Raw genomic sequence first — 18,605 nt, forward strand, 5'->3', positions numbered from 1 at the left:
CAACGTAGTCTCCCAGCACTGTCACACACTTTTCCCATCTGTGGACAAGCTTCCGTATTCCCTCAGCGTAAAAATCTTTGGACTGATGTCTCAGCCAGTCGCTCACAACACTTTTGACTTCATCGTCACTTTCAAACTTCGTGCCTCTCGTGAACGCTTTCAAGGGACCAAACAGGTGAAAGTCTGAAGGGGCAAGGTCTGGGCTGTAAGGGGGATGAGGGAGCAGTTCCCAGCCCTCCTCTGTTTGTGCTCTGGAGTAAGCATCTTTGGCACCCACCGGCAGCTGACCTTCGAGTAGCCAAGGTCATCATGGACAATTTTGTGTGCTGTCCCAACAGATAAGCTCAAAGTCCTTGCAATGTCATCCACTGTCACCCTTCTGTCAGACTGAATGAGGTCATTGACTGATTCGATCACCTCAGGAGACCTCACTTCTGTAGGCCTTCCAGGCCTGTCTTCATCCTCAACACTGCTCCGTCCTTCTTTAAACAATTTAGCCCACTTGTAGACATTTGTTCGGCTGAAACATGTGGCACCATACACAGTTGACATTCTCCTATGAATTTCAACTGGTTTGCACCCTTCAGCAACCAAAAACTTGATAACTGACCGCTGTTCAATCCTGGAGCATGCTTCTTGGTCGGCCATCTTTGTTAATCGCCAAAACTCTCAAAGTTTGTTTTTTTTTTAATCTGCAGAACAAATTAAATCCATGTGAAAAAGAAGTAAAACAAAAAAGAAAAAAAAAAAGAAAAAAGAAAAAAGTAAGCTTCTATCTGTATTAGAAGTCCTTATACCGAAAAATTCACCTTATTTATTGAATGACCCTCGTAGTTAACTGTTTTAATTCTCCAGGATGATCAGTTAGCTGTTTCCTATCACCAGGATAATGACTATTCCACAATGTCACAAATGGCTGTTCCACAATGTCACAAATGACTGTTTCACAGTGTCACCAATGACTTCCACAATATCACAAATGACTGTTCCACAATGTCACAAATGACTGTTCCACAATGTCACAAATGTTTGTTCCACAATGTCACAAATGACTATTTCACAATGTCACCAATGACTCTGTTCCACAATGCCACAAACGACCGTTCCACAATGTCACAAATGACTGTTCCACAATGTCACAAATGACTATTTCACAATGTCACAAATGACTGTTCCACAATGTCACAAATGACTATTTCACAATATCACCAATGAATACCACAATGTCACAAACGAATGTTCCACAATGTCACAAATGACCCTGTTCCACAATGCCACAAATGACTTCACCTGGCGTTATTGCCTCATGCCTCACCGGAAGTCGCAGACAGGATGGTGGCGCCACAGGCCTACTTCCTGGAACCGGAAGGCTCGTTGCATGACGGGACGGACCGCACTTACAACCTGCGCAAGATCAACGAGCTGCCCTTTCACCTCCAGCACGCGCAGATGACGTCAGAGCTGAAAACTGTGGCGCTGCTCAACTTTGACTGGATCCTGGCCAAGCTGTGTGCAACCTCTGTGCGAGATCTGCTGGAGGAGTACAGTGCAGTGATACAGGTAGGAGAGATCTGTTGTAGGAGTACAGTGCAGTGATACAGGTAGGAGAGATCTGTTGTAGGAGTACAGTGCAGTGATACAGGTAGGAGAGATCTGTTGTAGGAGTACAGTGCAGTGATACAGGTAGGAGAGATCTGCTGGAGGAGTACAGTGCAGTGATACAGGTAGGAGAGATCTGTTGTAGGAGTACAGTGCAGTGATACAGGTAGGAGAGATCTGTTGTAGGAGTACAGTGCAGTGATACAGGTAGGAGAGATCTGTTGGAGGAGTACAGTGCAGTGATACAAGTAGGAGAGATCTGTTGTAGGAGTACAGTGCACAGATACAAGTAGGAGAAATCTGTTGTAGGAGTACAGTGCAGTGATACAGGTAGGAGAGATCTGTTGTAGGAGTACAGTGCAGTGATACAGGTAGGAGAGATCTGTTGTAGGAGTACAGTGCAGTGATACAGGTAGGAGAGATCTGCTGGAGGAGTACAGTGCAGTGATACAGGTAGGAGAGATCTGTTGTAGGAGTACAGTGCATTGATACAGGTAGGAGTACAGTGCAGTGATACAGGTAGGAGAGATCTGTTGTAGGAGTACAGTGCAGTGATACAGGTAGGAGAGATCTGTTGTAGGAGTACAGTGCAGTGATACAGGTAGGAGAGATCTGTTGTAGGAGTACAATGCAGTGATACAGGTAGGAGAAATCTGTTGTAGGAGTACAGTGCAGTGATACAGGTAGGAGAGATCTGTTGTAGGAGTACAGTGCAGTGATACAGGTAGGAGAGATCTGTTGTAGGAGTACAGTGCAGTGATACAGGTAGGAGAGATCTGTTGTAGGAGTACAGTGCAGTGATACAGGTAGGAGAGGTATGTTGTAGGAGTACAGTGCAGTGATACGGGTAGGAGAGATCTGTTGTAGGAGTACAGTGCATTGATACAGGTAGGAGAGATCTGTTGTAGGAGTACAGTGCAGTGATACAGGTAGGAGAGATCTGTTGTAGGAGTACAGTGCAGTGATACAGGTAGGAGAGATCTGTTGCAGGAGTACAGTGCAGTGATACAGGTAGGAGAGATCTGTTGTAGGAGTACAGTGCAGTCATACAGGTAGGAGAGATCTGTTGCAGGAGTACAGTGCAGTGATACAGGTAGGAGAGATCTCTTGTAGGAGTACAGTGCAGTGATACAGGTAGGAGAGATCTCTTGTAGGAGTACAGTGCAGTGATACAGGTAGGAGAGATCTGTTGGAGGAGTACAGTGCAGTGATACAGGTAGGAGAGATCTGTTGTAGGAGTACAGTGCATTGATACAGGTAGGAGTACAGTGCAGTGATACAGGTAGGAGAGATCTGTTGTAGGAGTACAGTGCAGTGATACAGGTAGGAGAGATCTCTTGTAGGAGTAAAGTGCAGTGATACAGGTAGGATAGATCTGTTGTAGGAGTACAGTGCAGTGATACAGGTAGGAGAGATCTGTTGTAGGAGTACAGTGCAGTGATACAGGTAGGAGAGATCTGTTGTAGGAGTACAGTGCAGTGATACAGGTAGGAGAGATATGTTGTAGGAGTATAGTGCACATATACAAGTAGGAGAAATCTGTTGTAGGAGTACAGTGCAGTGATACAGGTAGGAGAGATCTGTTGTAGGAGTACAGTGCAGTGATACAGGTAGGAGAGATCTGTTGTAGGAGTACAGTGCAGTGATACAGGTAGGAGAGATCTGTTGTAGGAGTACAGTGCAGTGATACAGGTAGGAGAGGTATGTTGTAGGAGTACAGTGCAGTGATACAGGTAGGAGAGATCTGTTGTAGGAGTACAGTGCATTGATACAGGTAGGAGAGATCTGTTGTAGGAGTACAGTGCAGTGATACAGGTAGGAGAGATCTGTTGTAGGAGTACAGTGCAGTGACACAGGTAGGAGAGATCTGGTGTAGGAGTACAGTGCAGTCATACAGGTAGGAGAGATCTGTTGTAGGAGTAAAGTGCAGTGATACAGGTAGGAGAGATCTGTTGTAGGAGTAAAGTGCAGTGATACAGGTAGGAGAGATCTGTTGTAGGAGTAGAGTGCAGTGATACAGGTAGGAGAGATCTGTTGTAGGAGTACAGTGCAGTGATACAGGTAGGAGAGATCTGTTGTAGGAGTACAGTGCAGTGATACAGGTAGGAGAGATCTGTTGTAGGAGTACAGTGCAGTGATACAGGTAGGAGAGATCTGTTGTAGGAGTACAGTGCAGTCATACAGGTAGGAGAGATCTGTTGTAGGAGTACAGTGCAGTGATACAGGTAGCAGAGATCTGTTGTAGGAGTACAGTGCAGTGATGCAGGTAGGTCAGTACAGTAGTGATACAGGTAGGTTTCAGTACAGTGAGGGGCATGCTGGGTGTATGTATAGAGTACAGTGGTACGAGCAGTCCAGTACCCCCTGTCACCAACGACGTCTCTTCTCTGATGTCTAAGGCAAGGCCCTGGCAGTGAATGAAGTGCTGAACAAACACACGTACGTGTCAATTGAAAGGTGCCAGTCGCTCGTCTTTTCTGTCATTTTTTTCGCTGACGTTTGTGGTGGATGGTGATTTCATGATAAGTAAGTGCCCTTCACACGCTTAACGGGACTCTGATTATTTTCATTCATCCATGTTTTCATTCCTTCCTTCATTTGATTACTTCGTGACGCTTCTTACCGCATGATCTGCTACATTTTTTTGTTTTTTTGTTTTTTCAAAATGACTGATTAGAAAGAAAAGAACCGATTTCCTTGGTTTGAGAGAGGGAGATGTATGTGACTATGCGATCCGTTGCTGTTGCTGAATAGAGTCATTGACTGATTGATCGATCGACTGATTCATGGCTTGATTGGTTGGCTGGTTGATTGGTTGGCTGGTTGATTGATTGATTGATTGATTGGTTGGTTGACGTGCTGCCCCTGACTGGGCAGGCGACACCTGAGGACGAGGAGCTGAGGCTCACCTGGGACACACTGCACCGGTCAGGCCGGGCCTTACGTCACCACCCACGTCAGCTGGCGTCACAGCTCGTAGGCCGACTGCAGGGTGTCATAGCACGTGACACGCCCAAAGGACCCGGAGAGAAGCGGAAACTGCCCAACCTCCTGAAACTGGTGCAGTCGGCGAAAGACTCCCCACTGCCGGTTGGTTGGTTAAGGGATGGCTGAAGCTGATGGCATTGTTTCTTGCTCTTTTGTTTGCCAGGAAATACAGTTGGAAGAAGACGTTATGAATGACTGTCACATAGCGGGACAGTGTGATTTAGCACCAGTTGGTAACACTTAGAAGACGTTATGAATAACTGTCACATAGCAGGACAGTGTGATTTAGCACCAGTTGGTAACACATTGAAGACGTTATGAATAACTGTCACATAGCAGGACAGTGTGATTTAGCACCAGTTGGTAACACATTGAAGACGTTATGAATAACTGTCACATAGCAGGACAGTGTGATTTAGCACCAGTTGGTAACACATTGAAGACGTTATGAATGACTGTCACATAGCGGGACAGTGTGATTTAGCACCAGTTGGTAACACTTAGAATACTTTATATAAGAACGACTGTCACATAGTTTAACAGTGTGAATTAGCACCAGTTAGTAACACTTAGAATACTTTATATAAGAACGACTGTCACATAGTTTAACAGTGTGAATTAGTACCAGTTGGTAACACTTAGAATACTTTATATAAGAACGACTGTCACATAGTTTAACAGTGTGAATTAGCACCAGTTAGTAACACTTAGAAGAAGTTATGAACGACTGTCACATAGCGGGACAATTTGATTTAGCACTAGTAGGTAACACTTAGAAGACGTTATGAACGACTGTCACATAGCGGGCCAGTGTGAATTAGCACCAGTGGGTAACACTTAGACTTTATGAAGGATTGTCACATAGCGAGACAGTGTGAATTAGCACCAGTTGGTAACACTTAGACTTTATGAAGGATTGTCACATAGCGGGACAGTGTGAATTAGCACCAGTTGGTAACACTTAGACTTTATGAAGGATTGTCACATAGCGGGACAGTGTGAATTAGCACCAGTTGGTAACACTTAGAAGACGTTATGAACGACTGTCACATAGCGGGACAGTGTGATTTAGCACCAGTAGGTAACACTTAGAAGACGTTATGAACGACTGTCACATAGCGGGACAGTGTGAATTAGCACCAGTTGGTAACATTTAGAAGACGTTATGAACGACTGTCACATAGCAGGACAGTGTGAATTAGCACCAGTTGGTAACACTTAGAATACTTTATATAAGAACGACTGTCACATAGTTTAACAGTGTGAATTAACACCAGTAGGTAACACATAGAAGACGTTATGAATGACTGTCACATTGTTTAGCAGTGTGAATTAACACCACTTAGTAACACTTAGACGTTATGAACGACTGTCACATAGCAGGACAGTGTGAATTAGCACCAGTTGGTAACACTTAGAAGACGTTATTAATGACTGTCACATAGGGACAGTGTGAATTAACACCAGTAGGTAACACATAGAAGACGTTATGAATGACTGTCACATGGTGGGACTGTGATTTAGTACCAGTAGGTAACGGGCCGTCCACTGTGTAGACACATCGACAGACGTACGCCCAGCTCTGAAATTCATATTGGATGAAAAACAATGCGATATGTATTGTTGGGTTCCATAGCATAACAATTTATTGTAATGTGTTGTGCCGGTTTCCATGGCACAACAGTGTATTTTTAATGTGTAGTGCTGGTTTCCATGGTATAACAATGAATTGTAATGTGTTGTGCTGGTTTCCATGGAAAAGCGATGCATTGTAAGGTGTTGTGCTGGTTTCCATGGAGCAACGATGTATTGTAAAGTGTCGTGTTGGTTTCCATGGAGCAACGATGTATTGTAAAGTGTTGTGCTGGTTTCCATGGAAAAGCGATGCATTGCAAGGTGTTGTGTTGGTTTCCATGGAGCAACGATGTATTGTAAAGTGTTGTGTCTCTGTCTCTCTATTCCAGGCCCTAATCCCCTCAGTGGACTGTCTGTCTATACGTGTCTCTGTCTCTCTATTCCACGCCCTAATCCCCTCAGTGGACTGTCTGTCTCTACGTGTCTCTGTCTCTCTATTCCAGGCCCTAATCCCCTCAGTGGACTGTCTGTCTGTCTCTACGTGTCTCTGTCTCTCTATTCCAGGCCCTAATCCCCTCAGTGGACTGTCTGTCTGTCTCTACGTGTCTCTGTCTCTCTCTATTCCAGGCCCTAATCCCCTCAGTGGACAGTCTGTCTCTCTCTACGTGTCTCTGTCTCTCTCTATTCCAGGCCCTAATCCCCTCAGTGGACTGTCTGTCTCTCTCTACGTGTCTCTGTCTCTCTATTCCAGGCCCTAATCCCCTCAGTGGACTGTCTGTCTCTCTCTACGTGTCTCTGTCTCTCTATTCCAGGCCCTAATCCCCTCAGCGGACTGTCTGTCTCTACGTGTCTCTGTCTCTCTATTCCAGGCCCTAATCCCCTCAGTGGACTGTCTGTCTCTACGTGTCTCTGTCTCTCTCTATTCCAGGCCCTAATCCCCTCAGTGGACTGTCTGTCTCTCTCTACGTGTCTCTGTCTCTCTCTATTCCAGGCCCTAATCCCCTCAGTGGACTGTCTGTCTCTCTCTACGTGTCTCTGTCTCTCTCCATTCCAGGCCCTAATCCCCTCAGCGGAGTGTCTGACGCCCCCTGGTGGCGTGCTCTTTGACCTGCTGTCTGGCCACACTGACGAAATCACTGCTGTCACCGTGACGTCAGACGGCCTGAGAGCGCTGACGTCATCGCTGGACAACAGCACCAAGCTGTGGGACCTGCGCACTGGCCGCGTGGTCAGGACGCTGGAGGGTCTGGGGGCCAAGGTCACGGCCTTGAGGACTGCTAAAAATAACTCGCTGCTGGTGACGGTGGAGGTTTCAGTCATTAAGGTTGGTTCAGGAAATAGGAGTGGAGGGGGTGGGGGTGGGGGTGGTGTGATTCATTTTCTTGTCGGTGTTGTGTTGCGTTGCGATTGTGTTTTGTTGGATTGTGTGTCGTGTTCAGAGATGAGATTTGTTTCTGTAAACTTAAGAAAATCAGTAAATCTGAGGGCCTCAGGGGTCGATCCTGAGATCAGGGTAAACCTGTTGAGAAAATGATGATGATGATGATGATGATGACAGGACCCTCAAGACCCTGAAGACAGGCGTGTGTGAGGCATGATGATGATTATGATGACGATGACGATAATGATGATGATGACGATGACAATAACGGCAGGTGTGGTCCCTGAAGACCGGGGTGTGTGTGAGGGGTGATGATGACGATGATGATGATGATGCCGATGACGATGACGGCAGGTGTGGTCCCTGAAGACCGGGGTGTGTGTGAGGGGTGATGATGACGACGACGACGACGATGATGATGATGATGATGATGATGATGGCAGGTGTGGTCCCTGAAGACTGGGGTGTGTGTGAAGCGTGCTGATGATGACGATGATGATGACGATGATGATGATGATGACGGCAGGTGTGGTCCCTGAAGACCGGGGTGTGTGTGAGGCGGATGGAGGAACAGCCTGACCCAGCAGCGGTGTGTGTGGCGGTGGAGGGGCAGGTGCTGGTGGCGGTGCAGGAGGGGACCAACACCTTCCGGGCCTGGTCCCTGGACACCTTCAGCCAGCTCTGCCAGGTGGGGCCTCGCTCCGCCCGCCTCCAGGCCCACGGCACTCACGTGCTGTCACTTCCTTCACACCACGCACATGACCTCTGCTGACCTCCACATGTCCACATGACTCACGTGCTGTCACTTCCTTCACACCACGCACATGACCTCTGCTGACCTCCACATGTCATCATCACTCACCTACCTCTGCTGACCTCCACATGTCATCATCACTCACGTGCTGTTAGCTCCTTCACACCACGCACATGACCTCTGCTGACCTCCACATGTCCACATGACTCACGTGCTGTCACTTCCTTCACACCACGCACATGACCTCTGCTGACCTCCACATGTCCACATGACTCACGTGCTGTCACTTCCTTCACACCACGCACATGACCTCTGTTGACCTCCACATGTCATCATCACTCACGTGCTGTTAGCTCCTTCACACTACGCACATGACCTCTGCTGACCTCCACATGTCATCATCACTCACGTGCTGTTAGCTCCTTCACACCACGCACATGACCTCTGCTGACCTCCACATGTCCACATGACTCACGTGCTGTCACTTCCTTCACACCACGCACATGACCTCTGCTGACCTCCACATGTCCACATGACTCACGTGCTGTCACTTCCTTCACACCACGCACATGACCTCTGTTGACCTCCACATGTCATCATCACTCACGTGCTGTTAGCTCCTTCACACTACGCACATGACCTCTGCTGACCTCCACATGTCATCATCACTCACGTGCTGTCACTTCCTTCACACTACGCACATGACCTCTGCTGACCTCCACATGTCATCATCACTCACGTGCTGTCACTTCCTTCACACCACGCACATGACCTCTGCTGACCTCCACATGTCCACATCACTCACGTGCTGTCACTTCCTTCACACCACGCACATGACCTCTGCTGACCTCCACATGTCATCATCACTCACGTGCTGTTAGCTCCTTCACACCATGCACATGACCTCTGCTGACCTCCACATGTCATCATCACTCACGTGCTGTCACTTCCTTCACATCATGCACATGACCTCTGCTGACCTCCACATGTCCACATCACTCACGTGCTATCAGTTCCTTCACACCATGCACATGACCTCTGCTGACCTCCACATGTCCACATCACTCACGTGATGTCTCTTCCTTCACATCATGCACATTGCGTTACTCTTTTTTGTCACGACACATTTCTCTTTGTGAAATTCGAGCTGTTCTCCCCAGGAAGAGCGCGTTGCAACACTGCCAGCACCACCCTTTTTTCTGCCTGCAATTTTATTTTGTTTTCCTATCGAAGTGGGGTTTTCTACAGAATTTTGACAGGGACAACCCTTTTGTTGCCGTGGGTATTTTTTACGTGCGCTAAGTGCATGCTGCACTCGGGACCTCGGTTTATCGACTCATCCGAATGACTAGCGTCCAGACCACCACTCAAGATTTAGTGGAAGGGGAGGAAGTAATGGCGACTATGGGATTCCAACCAGTGTGCTCAGGCTCTCTCGCTTCCTAGGTGGACGTGTTACCTCCAGGCCAACACTCTACTGTTGGTGTGTCATGACCTCTGCTGACATCTGACACATCCAAATCAGTCTAGTGTTGTCAGTTCTTTACAACATATACCTGAGATGACAGGTGGGGGCTGTGACGTGTGATGACAGGTGAGGGCTGTGATGTGACGTGTGATGACAGGTGAGGGCTGTGATGTGATGTGATGACAGGTGAGGGCTGTGACGTGTGATGACAGGTGAGGGCTGTGATGTGATGTGATGACAGGTGAGGGCTGTGATGTGACGTGTGATGACAGGTGAGGGCTGTGATGTGACGTGTGAATACAGGTGAGGGCTGTGATGTGACGTGTGATGACAGGTGTGATGACAGGTGAGGGCTGTGATGTGACGTGTGATGACAGGTGAGGGCTGTGATGTGATGTGATGACAGGTGAGGGCTGTGATGTGACGTGTGATGACAGGTGAGGGCTGTGATGTGATGACAGGTGAGGGCTGTGATGTGATGTGATGACAGGTGAGGGCTGTGATGTGACGTGTGATGACAGGTGAGGGCTGTGATGTGACGTGTGATGACAGGTGAGGGCTGTGATGTGACGTGTGATGACAGGTGAGGGCTGTGATGTGACGTGTGATGACAGGTGAGGGCTGTGATGTGACGTGTGATGACAGGTGTGATGACAGGTGAGGGCTGTGTTGTGACGTGTGATGACAGGTGACGGTTGTGATGTGACGTGTGATGACAGGTGACGGCTGTGACGTGTGATGACAGGTGACGGCTGTGATGTGATGTATGATGACAGGTGAGGGCTGTGATGTGATGACAGGTGAGGGCTGTGATGTGACGTGTGATGACAGGTGAGGGCTGTGATGTATGATGACAGGTGAGGGCTGTGATGTGATGTGATGACAGGTGAGGGCTGTGATGTGATGACAGGTGAGGGCTGTGATGTATGATGACAGGTGAGGACTGTGATGTGTGATGACAGGTGAGGGCGGTGGAGGGGCGGGGGGTGCATAAGGAGCGGTCAGTGTTGGTGCCAGACACTGTCCACAACGACCTGGTGCTGCACGCCTTCAGGTCACACAACGCGGCCACCGTGCAGCACGCCAGGACCGGACAGGTGGTTCGAACCCTCACCTGTCACCAAACTGGTCAGTGCCCCAGTCTCCATATCTTCCTTCTTTCTCATGCACAGTGTGTCACCAAACTGGTCAGTGCCCCAGTCTTCATATCTTCCTTCTTTCTCATGCACAGTGTGTCACCAAACTGGTCAGTGCCCCAGTCTCCATATCTTCCTTCTTTCTTGTGTACAGTGTGTCACCAAACTGGTCAGTGCCCCTGTCTTCATATCTTCCTTCTTTCTCATGCACAGTGTGTCACCAAACTGGTCAGTGCCCCAGTCTTCATATCTTCCTTCTTTCTCATGCACAGTGTGTCACCAAACTGGTCAGTGCCCCAGTCTTCATATCTTCCTTCTTTCTCATGCACAGTGTGTCACCAAACTGGTCAGTGCCCCAGTCTTCATATCTTCCTTCTTTCTCATGCACAGTGTGTCACCAAACTGGTCAGTGCCCCTGTCTCCATATCTTCCTTCTTTCTCGTGTACAGTGTGTCACCAGTCTGGGCAGTGCCCCAGTCTTCATATCTTCCTTCTTTCTCATGCACAGTGTGTCACCAAACTGGTCAGTGCCCCGGTCTCCATATCTTCCTTCTTTCTCATGTACAGTGTGTCACCAAACTGGTCAGTGCCCCAGTCTTCATATCTTCCTTCTTTCTTGTGTACAGTGTGTCACCAAACTGGTCAGTGCCCCAGTCTTCATATCTTCCTTCTTTCTCATGCACAGTGTGTCACCAAACTGGTCAGTGCCCCAGTCTTCATATCTTCCTTCTTTCTTGTGTACAGTGTGTCACCAAACTGGTCAGTGCCCCAGTCTTCATATCTTCCTTCTTTCTCATGCACAGTGTGTCACCAAACTGGTCAGTGCCCCAGTCTTCATATCTTCCTTCTTTCTCATGCACAGTGTGTCACCAAACTGGTCAGTGCCCCAGTCTTCATATCTTCCTTCTTTCTCATGCACAGTGTGTCACCAGTCTGGGCAGTGAAACTGTCTTCTTCTTCCTTCTCTGTCATGCACAGTGTGTCACCAGTCTGGGCAGTGAAACTGTCTTCTTCTTCCTTCTCTGTCATGCACAGTGTGTCACCAGTCTGGGCAGTGAAACTGTCTTCTTCTTCCTTCTCTGTCATGCACAGTGTGTCACCAGTCTGGGCAGTGAAACTGTCTTCTTCTTCCTTCTCTGTCATGCACAGTGTGTCACCAGTCTGGGCAGTGAAACTGTCTTCTTCTTCCTTCTCTGTCATGCACAGTGTGTCACCAGTCTGGGCAGTGAAACTGTCTTCTTCTTCCTTCTCTGTCATGCACAGTGTGTCACCAGTCTGGGCAGTGAAACTGTCTTCTTCTTCCTTCTCTGTCATGCACAGTGTGTCACCAAACTGGTCAGTGCCCCAGTCTTCATATCTTCCTTCTTTCTCATGCACAGTGTGTCACCAGTCTGGGCAGTGAAACTGTCTTCTTCTTCCTTCTCTGTCATGCACTGCATATGACGCAGTGGGTGTCTTGGACATTCATACAGCTGTCTGGACCATTGATACTCCTGTCCTGAACACTGATATTTGATACTCCTGTTCTCAACATTGATACTACATAGATACTCCTGTCCTCAACATTGATACTACATAGATACTCCTGTCCTCAACATTGATACTCCTGTCCTCAACATTGATACTACATAGATACTCCTGTCCTCACATTGATACTACATAGATACTCCTGTCCTCAACATTGATACTCCTGTCCTCAACATTGATACTCCTGTCCTCAACGTTGACACTCCTGTCCTCAACATTGATACTACATTGATACTCCTGTCCTCAACATTGATACTCCTGTCCTCAACATAGATACTCCTGTCCTCAACATTGATACTACATAGATACTCTTGTCCTCAACATTGATACTACATAGATACTCCTGTCCTCAACATTGATACTCCTGTCCTGAACAGTGATATTTGATACTCCTGTTCTCAGCATTGATACTGCATAGATACTCTTGTCCTCAACATTGATACTGCATAGATACTCCTGTCCTCAACATTGATACTACATAGATACTCCTGTCCTCAACATTGATACTCCTGTCCTGAACAGTGATATTTGATACTCCTGTCCTCAACATAGATACTCCTGTCCTCAACATTGATACACCTGTCCTCAACATTGATACTACATAGATACTCCTGTCCTCAACATTGATACTCCTGTCCTCAACATTGATACTACATAGATACTCCTGTCCTCAACATTGATACTACATAGATACTCCTGTCCTCAACATTGATACTCCTGTCCTCAACATTGATACTACATAGATACTCCTGTCCTCAACATTGATACTCCTGTCCTCAACATTGATACTACATAGATACTCCTGTCCTCAACATAGATACTCCTGTCCTCAACATTGATACTCCTGTCCTCAACATTGATACTACATAGATACTCCTGTCCTCAACATTGATACTCCTGTCCTCAACATTGATACTACATAGATACTCCTGTCCTCAACATTGATACTACATAGATACTCCTGTCCTCAACATAGATACTCCTGTCCTCAACATTGATACTACATAGATACTCCTGTCCTCAACATTGATACTACATAGATACTCCTGTCCTCAACATAGATACTCCTGTCCTGAAAATTCATTGTCCTGTCTTGAGCAGTTCAGTGACAACACATTTCAGTGACAACACAGTTCAGTGACAACACAGTTCAGTGACTGGTTCAGTGATAACACAGTTCACTTACAACACAGTTCAGTGACACACCACACCACAGCACACCACACCACACGAAACCACATCACACAACACCATATTAACTGACGCCACACCCGAACTCTCTCTCTCTGTTTTTTGTTGTTGTTGTTGTTGTTGTTGTTTTCATACAGAAAAAAAAGATATATCAAACAAGTGGCACTGAGCAAACCTAGCCAGATTTAGACTGAGAACACTTGGCTTTAAGGCCAGTGAAAGGTGGTTTGAAACTGGCACATCAACGCAGTCTCCCTGTCCAATATGTAACTTAGCTATTGATGTTAAAAAACATTTTGTGTTTTAATGTAAATCTAATGAGTTTATTCGTAAGATATGCAGTACTTTTCAGAAAGAGGTGGTAGAAAAAGAAGATATGTTGCTTAGGTCGAATGATGAAGATATCATGAAATCATAGGCTGAATATATTTCTGAAGCATGGGATTTTCAAAAGAAAAAGATAAACAGTAATTCAGATGCCCAAACATGGAAAAAAAAAGTACAAAATTACATTGTGACTGTTATTATTCACTATTGTATGATGACAATGGTTGATAATTTGATACACACGCATGAATGTGTGTATGTGTGTGTAAGAAAGTTCATTTGTTATGGATGGTCGAGTTGACAGATGCTATCAGCTGTTTCATGTTGCTCAGTCTAATTTTCTGTATTTGCGTTATTTGTGCATGTGTGGATAATACTAATCGACATTCTGTTTGTTTGGTTGATCTTATTTCTCTTGAAAAATGTGTTTGTACCCCCTGTCACACGGACTGTGCAGTGAATGACAGTAAAACATCAGAGCGTCTGCCTCTCTCTGTCTCTCTCTGTGTCTACAGGTTCGTCCATCGCCGCCGTGGCGGTGTCACGTGAGTACCACGTGGTGTGCTGTCGTCAACAGGACATGACGCAGCACGAGGTGCACGTGCTGGAACTGTTCGACGCACGCAAGGGAGACTACCTGCGATCTGTGCGGGGCTGTGTGCAGGACCGCGTTATCTCCCTTCACATCAACCTCCTCGGCACTCACGCCCTGGCGGTCAGTGGGGTGGAGGGGGGTGGGGTGGCGGGGGGGCGGAGCGTCTGTGGGGGTGGTGTGGGTGGGTGGTCTGTGGGATGGAAGGTGGTAGGGGCTGTGGGGGTGGTGTGGGTGGGTGGTCTGTGGGATGGAGGGTGGTGGGGGCTGTGGGGGTGGTGTGGGTGGGTGGTCTGTGGGATGGAAGGTGGTAGGGGCTGTGGGGGTGGAACATTTAGTCAGAGACCACTGACATGTGTCAGTGGGTGCAAACTGTGAGCCAGCTTTATCGTTGTGACATCAGGATTGATTTGGGTAGAGGTGGCTTGTAAAAATGCACACCCGTTATGCCATCGTTTTGGACTTTAGGGTTTTAAATAGGACTCCAGTATGTCTTATCATCCTGATGAGAGAATGAGTCAGTGCTATGTTTCCCAACATGTAGTCGGCCTTATCGTCCTGATGAGAGAATGAGTCAGTGCTATGTTTCCCAACAGGTAGTCAGCCTTATCGTCCTGATGAGAGAATGAGTCAATGCTAAGGTTTCCCAACATGTAACCAGCCATATCGTTTTGATGAGAGAATAATTGAAAGCTGTAGTTTCCCAACAGGTGATCGGCCTGATTGCTGTGATGAGGGAATGACTGGAGGATGTGGGTGCCACGTGGGAAACTATTGCTCTGTCCATTTCAGGTCAAGGGGGGGGGGGGGTGAGGAGGGAGTTATCCACTGTTCTGTTTAATGGTTTACATTGCCACACACGTGCATAATGTGGGTGTAATAATTAATGTTTCTTGCATGAATATGACACACTCCTTCACACCAGTAGGATTGCCGATAATTGACAAAAAATGATCTGTCATTTATCCCAGCAGTGAGACAGTGAAGACAACAGTGAGACAGTGAAGACAACAGTGAGACAGTGAAGACAACAGTAAGACAGTGAAGACAACAGTGAGACAGTGAAGACAACAGTGAGACAGTGAGACAGTCAAGACAACAGTGAGACAGTCAAGACAACAGTGAGACAGTGAGACAGTCAAGACAACAGTGAGACAGTGAGACAGTCAAGACAACAGTGAGACAGTCAAGACAACAGTGAGACAGTGAGACAGTGAAGACAACAGTGAGACAGTCAAGACAACAGTGAGACAGTGAGACAGTCAAGACAACAGTGAGACAGTGAGGACAACAGTGAGACAGTCAAGACAACAGTAAGACAGTGAAGCAGTTAGACAGTGAAGACAACAGTGAGACAGTGAAGACAACAGTGAGACAGTGAAGACAACAGTAAGACAGTGAAGACAACAGTGAGACAGTGAAGACAACAGTGAGACAGTGAAGACAACAGTGAGACAGTGAAGACAACAGTAAGACAGTGAAGACAACAGTGAGACAGTGAAGCAGTTAGACAGTGAAGACCAACAGTAAGACACTGAAGCAGTTAGACATGAAGACAACAGTAAGACACTGAAGCAGCAAGATACTGAACCACAACATTCAGACACCGAAGCACAAACCAACAGCACAACCCTCCCCCCAACCCCCACGCCCCCACCCTCCCTGCAGGTGTGTGCCTCAGAGAAGCAGCAGGTGTCGGACGTGGCGGCGTGGAACCTGGAGACGGAGGACCACAAGCACCTGGCCCCCCAGCCCCTCACGGCCACCGCCTCCGCCTGCCTCGATCCCCGCTTCTGTCTGACCGCCGCCAGGGGACAGAACTCCCTGAGAGTTTGGAACCTGAGCGGGAAGGTGAGAGGGAAGTGCATGTGGTGGTGGTGGTGGTGATAGTGATGGTGATGTGATGATGACGATAGTGATGATGATGATGTGATGATGACGATGGTGATAACGATGGTGATGATGATGATGGCGATAGTGATGATGTTGGTGATGATGTGATGATGGCGATGGTGATAATGATAATGATGATGATGGCGATGGTGATAATGATGGTGATGATGATGATGTGATCGTCGTCATCATTGAGTCATCGGCATGGTCATCACCATCATCATCATCATGCCGTCAGTTGTGCCATGTATGTTGTGCATGTGGGTCTGCATGTGAACAGACGTGAGTGCCAGGGTGTGTTTCAGTATGTCTGTCTATCTATCTATCTATCTATCTATGTGGGGTGGTGTGTTTTCAAAATGGTTGCAAAATTGCACAGTTAAAATTAAGCAAGTGTGTGAAAATAATACATGTATAGTTTTGTTCAACAACTTTGCATTTGTTTACAAGTCAGTCATGCTGTTTTTTTGTTGTAGTTGTTTTTTTTTAACCAATATCGAATCCACCGTGTTCCAATAGGAGATTAGAATTGATCATACTGTAAAGGTGATGTATTTTGGAACTTCTTTTCCACTTTATTGGGTATTGTGCGTCTGTCTGGAACTTCTCCTTGATGTTCTGCGTTGTGTGTCTGTCATGAACTTTTAATTTGTTTTGCATGTCTGTCTGGATCTTGTCCTTGGTGACGTTGTGTGTGTGTGTGTGTGTGTGTGTGTGTGTGTGTGTGTGTGTGTGCGTGCGTGTGTGTGTGTGTGTGTGTGTGTGTGTGTGTGTGTGTGTGTGTGTGATTGTTTGTTTAAGGTGACGTGTGTGTGTGTGTGTGTGTGTGTGGGTGGGTGTGTGGGTGTGGTGACGTGTGTGTGTGTGTGTGTGTGTGTGTGTGTGTGTGTGTGCGTGCGTGTGTGTGTGTGTGTGTGTGTTTGTTTGTTTATGGTGACGTGTGTGTGTGTGTTTATTTATTTATTATTTATTAAGACTTCTTGCTATAGCGCTGTGTGTGTGTGTGTGTGTGTGTGTGTGTGTGTGTGTGTGTGTGTGTGTGTGTGTGTTTATGGTGACGTGTGTGTGTGTGTGTGTGTGTGTGTGTGTGTGTGGTGACGTGTGTCAGATCAACCAGCCGGCCCCGCGCCACAGGCAGCAGGCAGGCGTGGCCCAGATCCTCCCCCTTGGGGACAACCCCCGCTACTGCCTGGCGCGGGGTGCGGACCAGGGGCCCATCAGCGTGTGGGACGTGGCGCGCGGCACGTGTCTGCAGGAGGCGGTCAGCGTGGCGCGAGGCAGCTCGGAGAGTGACGCTGTGGTGGTCAGGAACACGCGCCTCGTGCTGCTCACGGACCGCGGATTCTCCAGCCACTCCCTCGCCGACTCCAGGCCCGTCTTCCAGGTGGCTGCCGGGGCTGTGGCTGTCTGTGTGTCCCCATGTCTGTGTGTGTGTCTTTGTCTGTGGGTCTGTTTCTGTGTCCGCATGTCTGTCTGTCTGTCTCCATGTCTCTGTGTGTGTCCCCATGTCTGTCTCCATGTCTCTGTGGAAGACGTAAAAGAACCCACGGCAACAAAAGGGTTGTTCCTGGCAAAATTCTGCAGAAAAATTCACTTCGATAGTCTGTCCCAAAGACATACTAAAGGTGTGCACACACATGACCACATCAGTCTGTTCCCTTAGACATACTAAAGGTGTGCGCACACATGACCACATCAGTCTGTTCCCACAGACATACTAAAGGTGTGCACACACATGACCACATCAGTCTGTTCCCAGACATACTAAAGGTGTGCACACATGACCACACCAGTCTGTTCCCTTAGACATACTAAAGGTGTGCACACATGACCACACCAGTCTGTTCCCTTAGACATACTAAAGGTGTGCACACATGACCACACCAGTCAGTCCCATAGACATACTAAAGGTGTGCACACACACATGACCACATCAGTCTGTTCCCTTAGACATACTAAAGGTGTGCACACACATGACCACATCAGTCTGTTCCCACAGACATACTAAAGGTGTGCACACACACACATGACCACATCAGTCTGTTCCCATAGACATACTAAAGGTGTGCGCACATGACCACATCAGTCTGTTCCCTTAGACATACTAAAGGTGTGCACACACACACATGACCACATCAGTCTGTTCCCTTAGACATACTAAAGGTGTGCACACA

The 18,605-nt window shown here is 47.5% G+C and overlaps 1 protein-coding gene across 1 annotated transcript in view; it reads left to right on the top strand.

The window, feature by feature from the left end:
• The window catches only part of LOC143301084 (NACHT and WD repeat domain-containing protein 2-like), a 68,640-nt gene that overhangs the window by 42,511 nt on the left and 7,524 nt on the right, over positions 1-18,605 (top strand). The window contains exons 19-26 of the mRNA XM_076615090.1: positions 1,322-1,560; positions 4,477-4,689; positions 7,217-7,486; positions 8,070-8,231; positions 10,728-10,893; positions 14,462-14,661; positions 16,207-16,389; positions 17,540-17,815. Coding sequence (XP_076471205.1) covers positions 1,322-1,560; positions 4,477-4,689; positions 7,217-7,486; positions 8,070-8,231; positions 10,728-10,893; positions 14,462-14,661; positions 16,207-16,389; positions 17,540-17,815 — 1,709 coding nt within the window. The remainder of the gene's footprint in view (positions 1-1,321; positions 1,561-4,476; positions 4,690-7,216; positions 7,487-8,069; positions 8,232-10,727; positions 10,894-14,461; positions 14,662-16,206; positions 16,390-17,539; positions 17,816-18,605) is intronic.

The sequence above is a fragment of the Babylonia areolata genome, chromosome 27 (genome assembly GCF_041734735.1).
Source record: "Babylonia areolata isolate BAREFJ2019XMU chromosome 27, ASM4173473v1, whole genome shotgun sequence".
In the NCBI taxonomy this organism is placed as follows: Eukaryota; Metazoa; Mollusca; class Gastropoda; order Neogastropoda; family Buccinidae; genus Babylonia; species Babylonia areolata.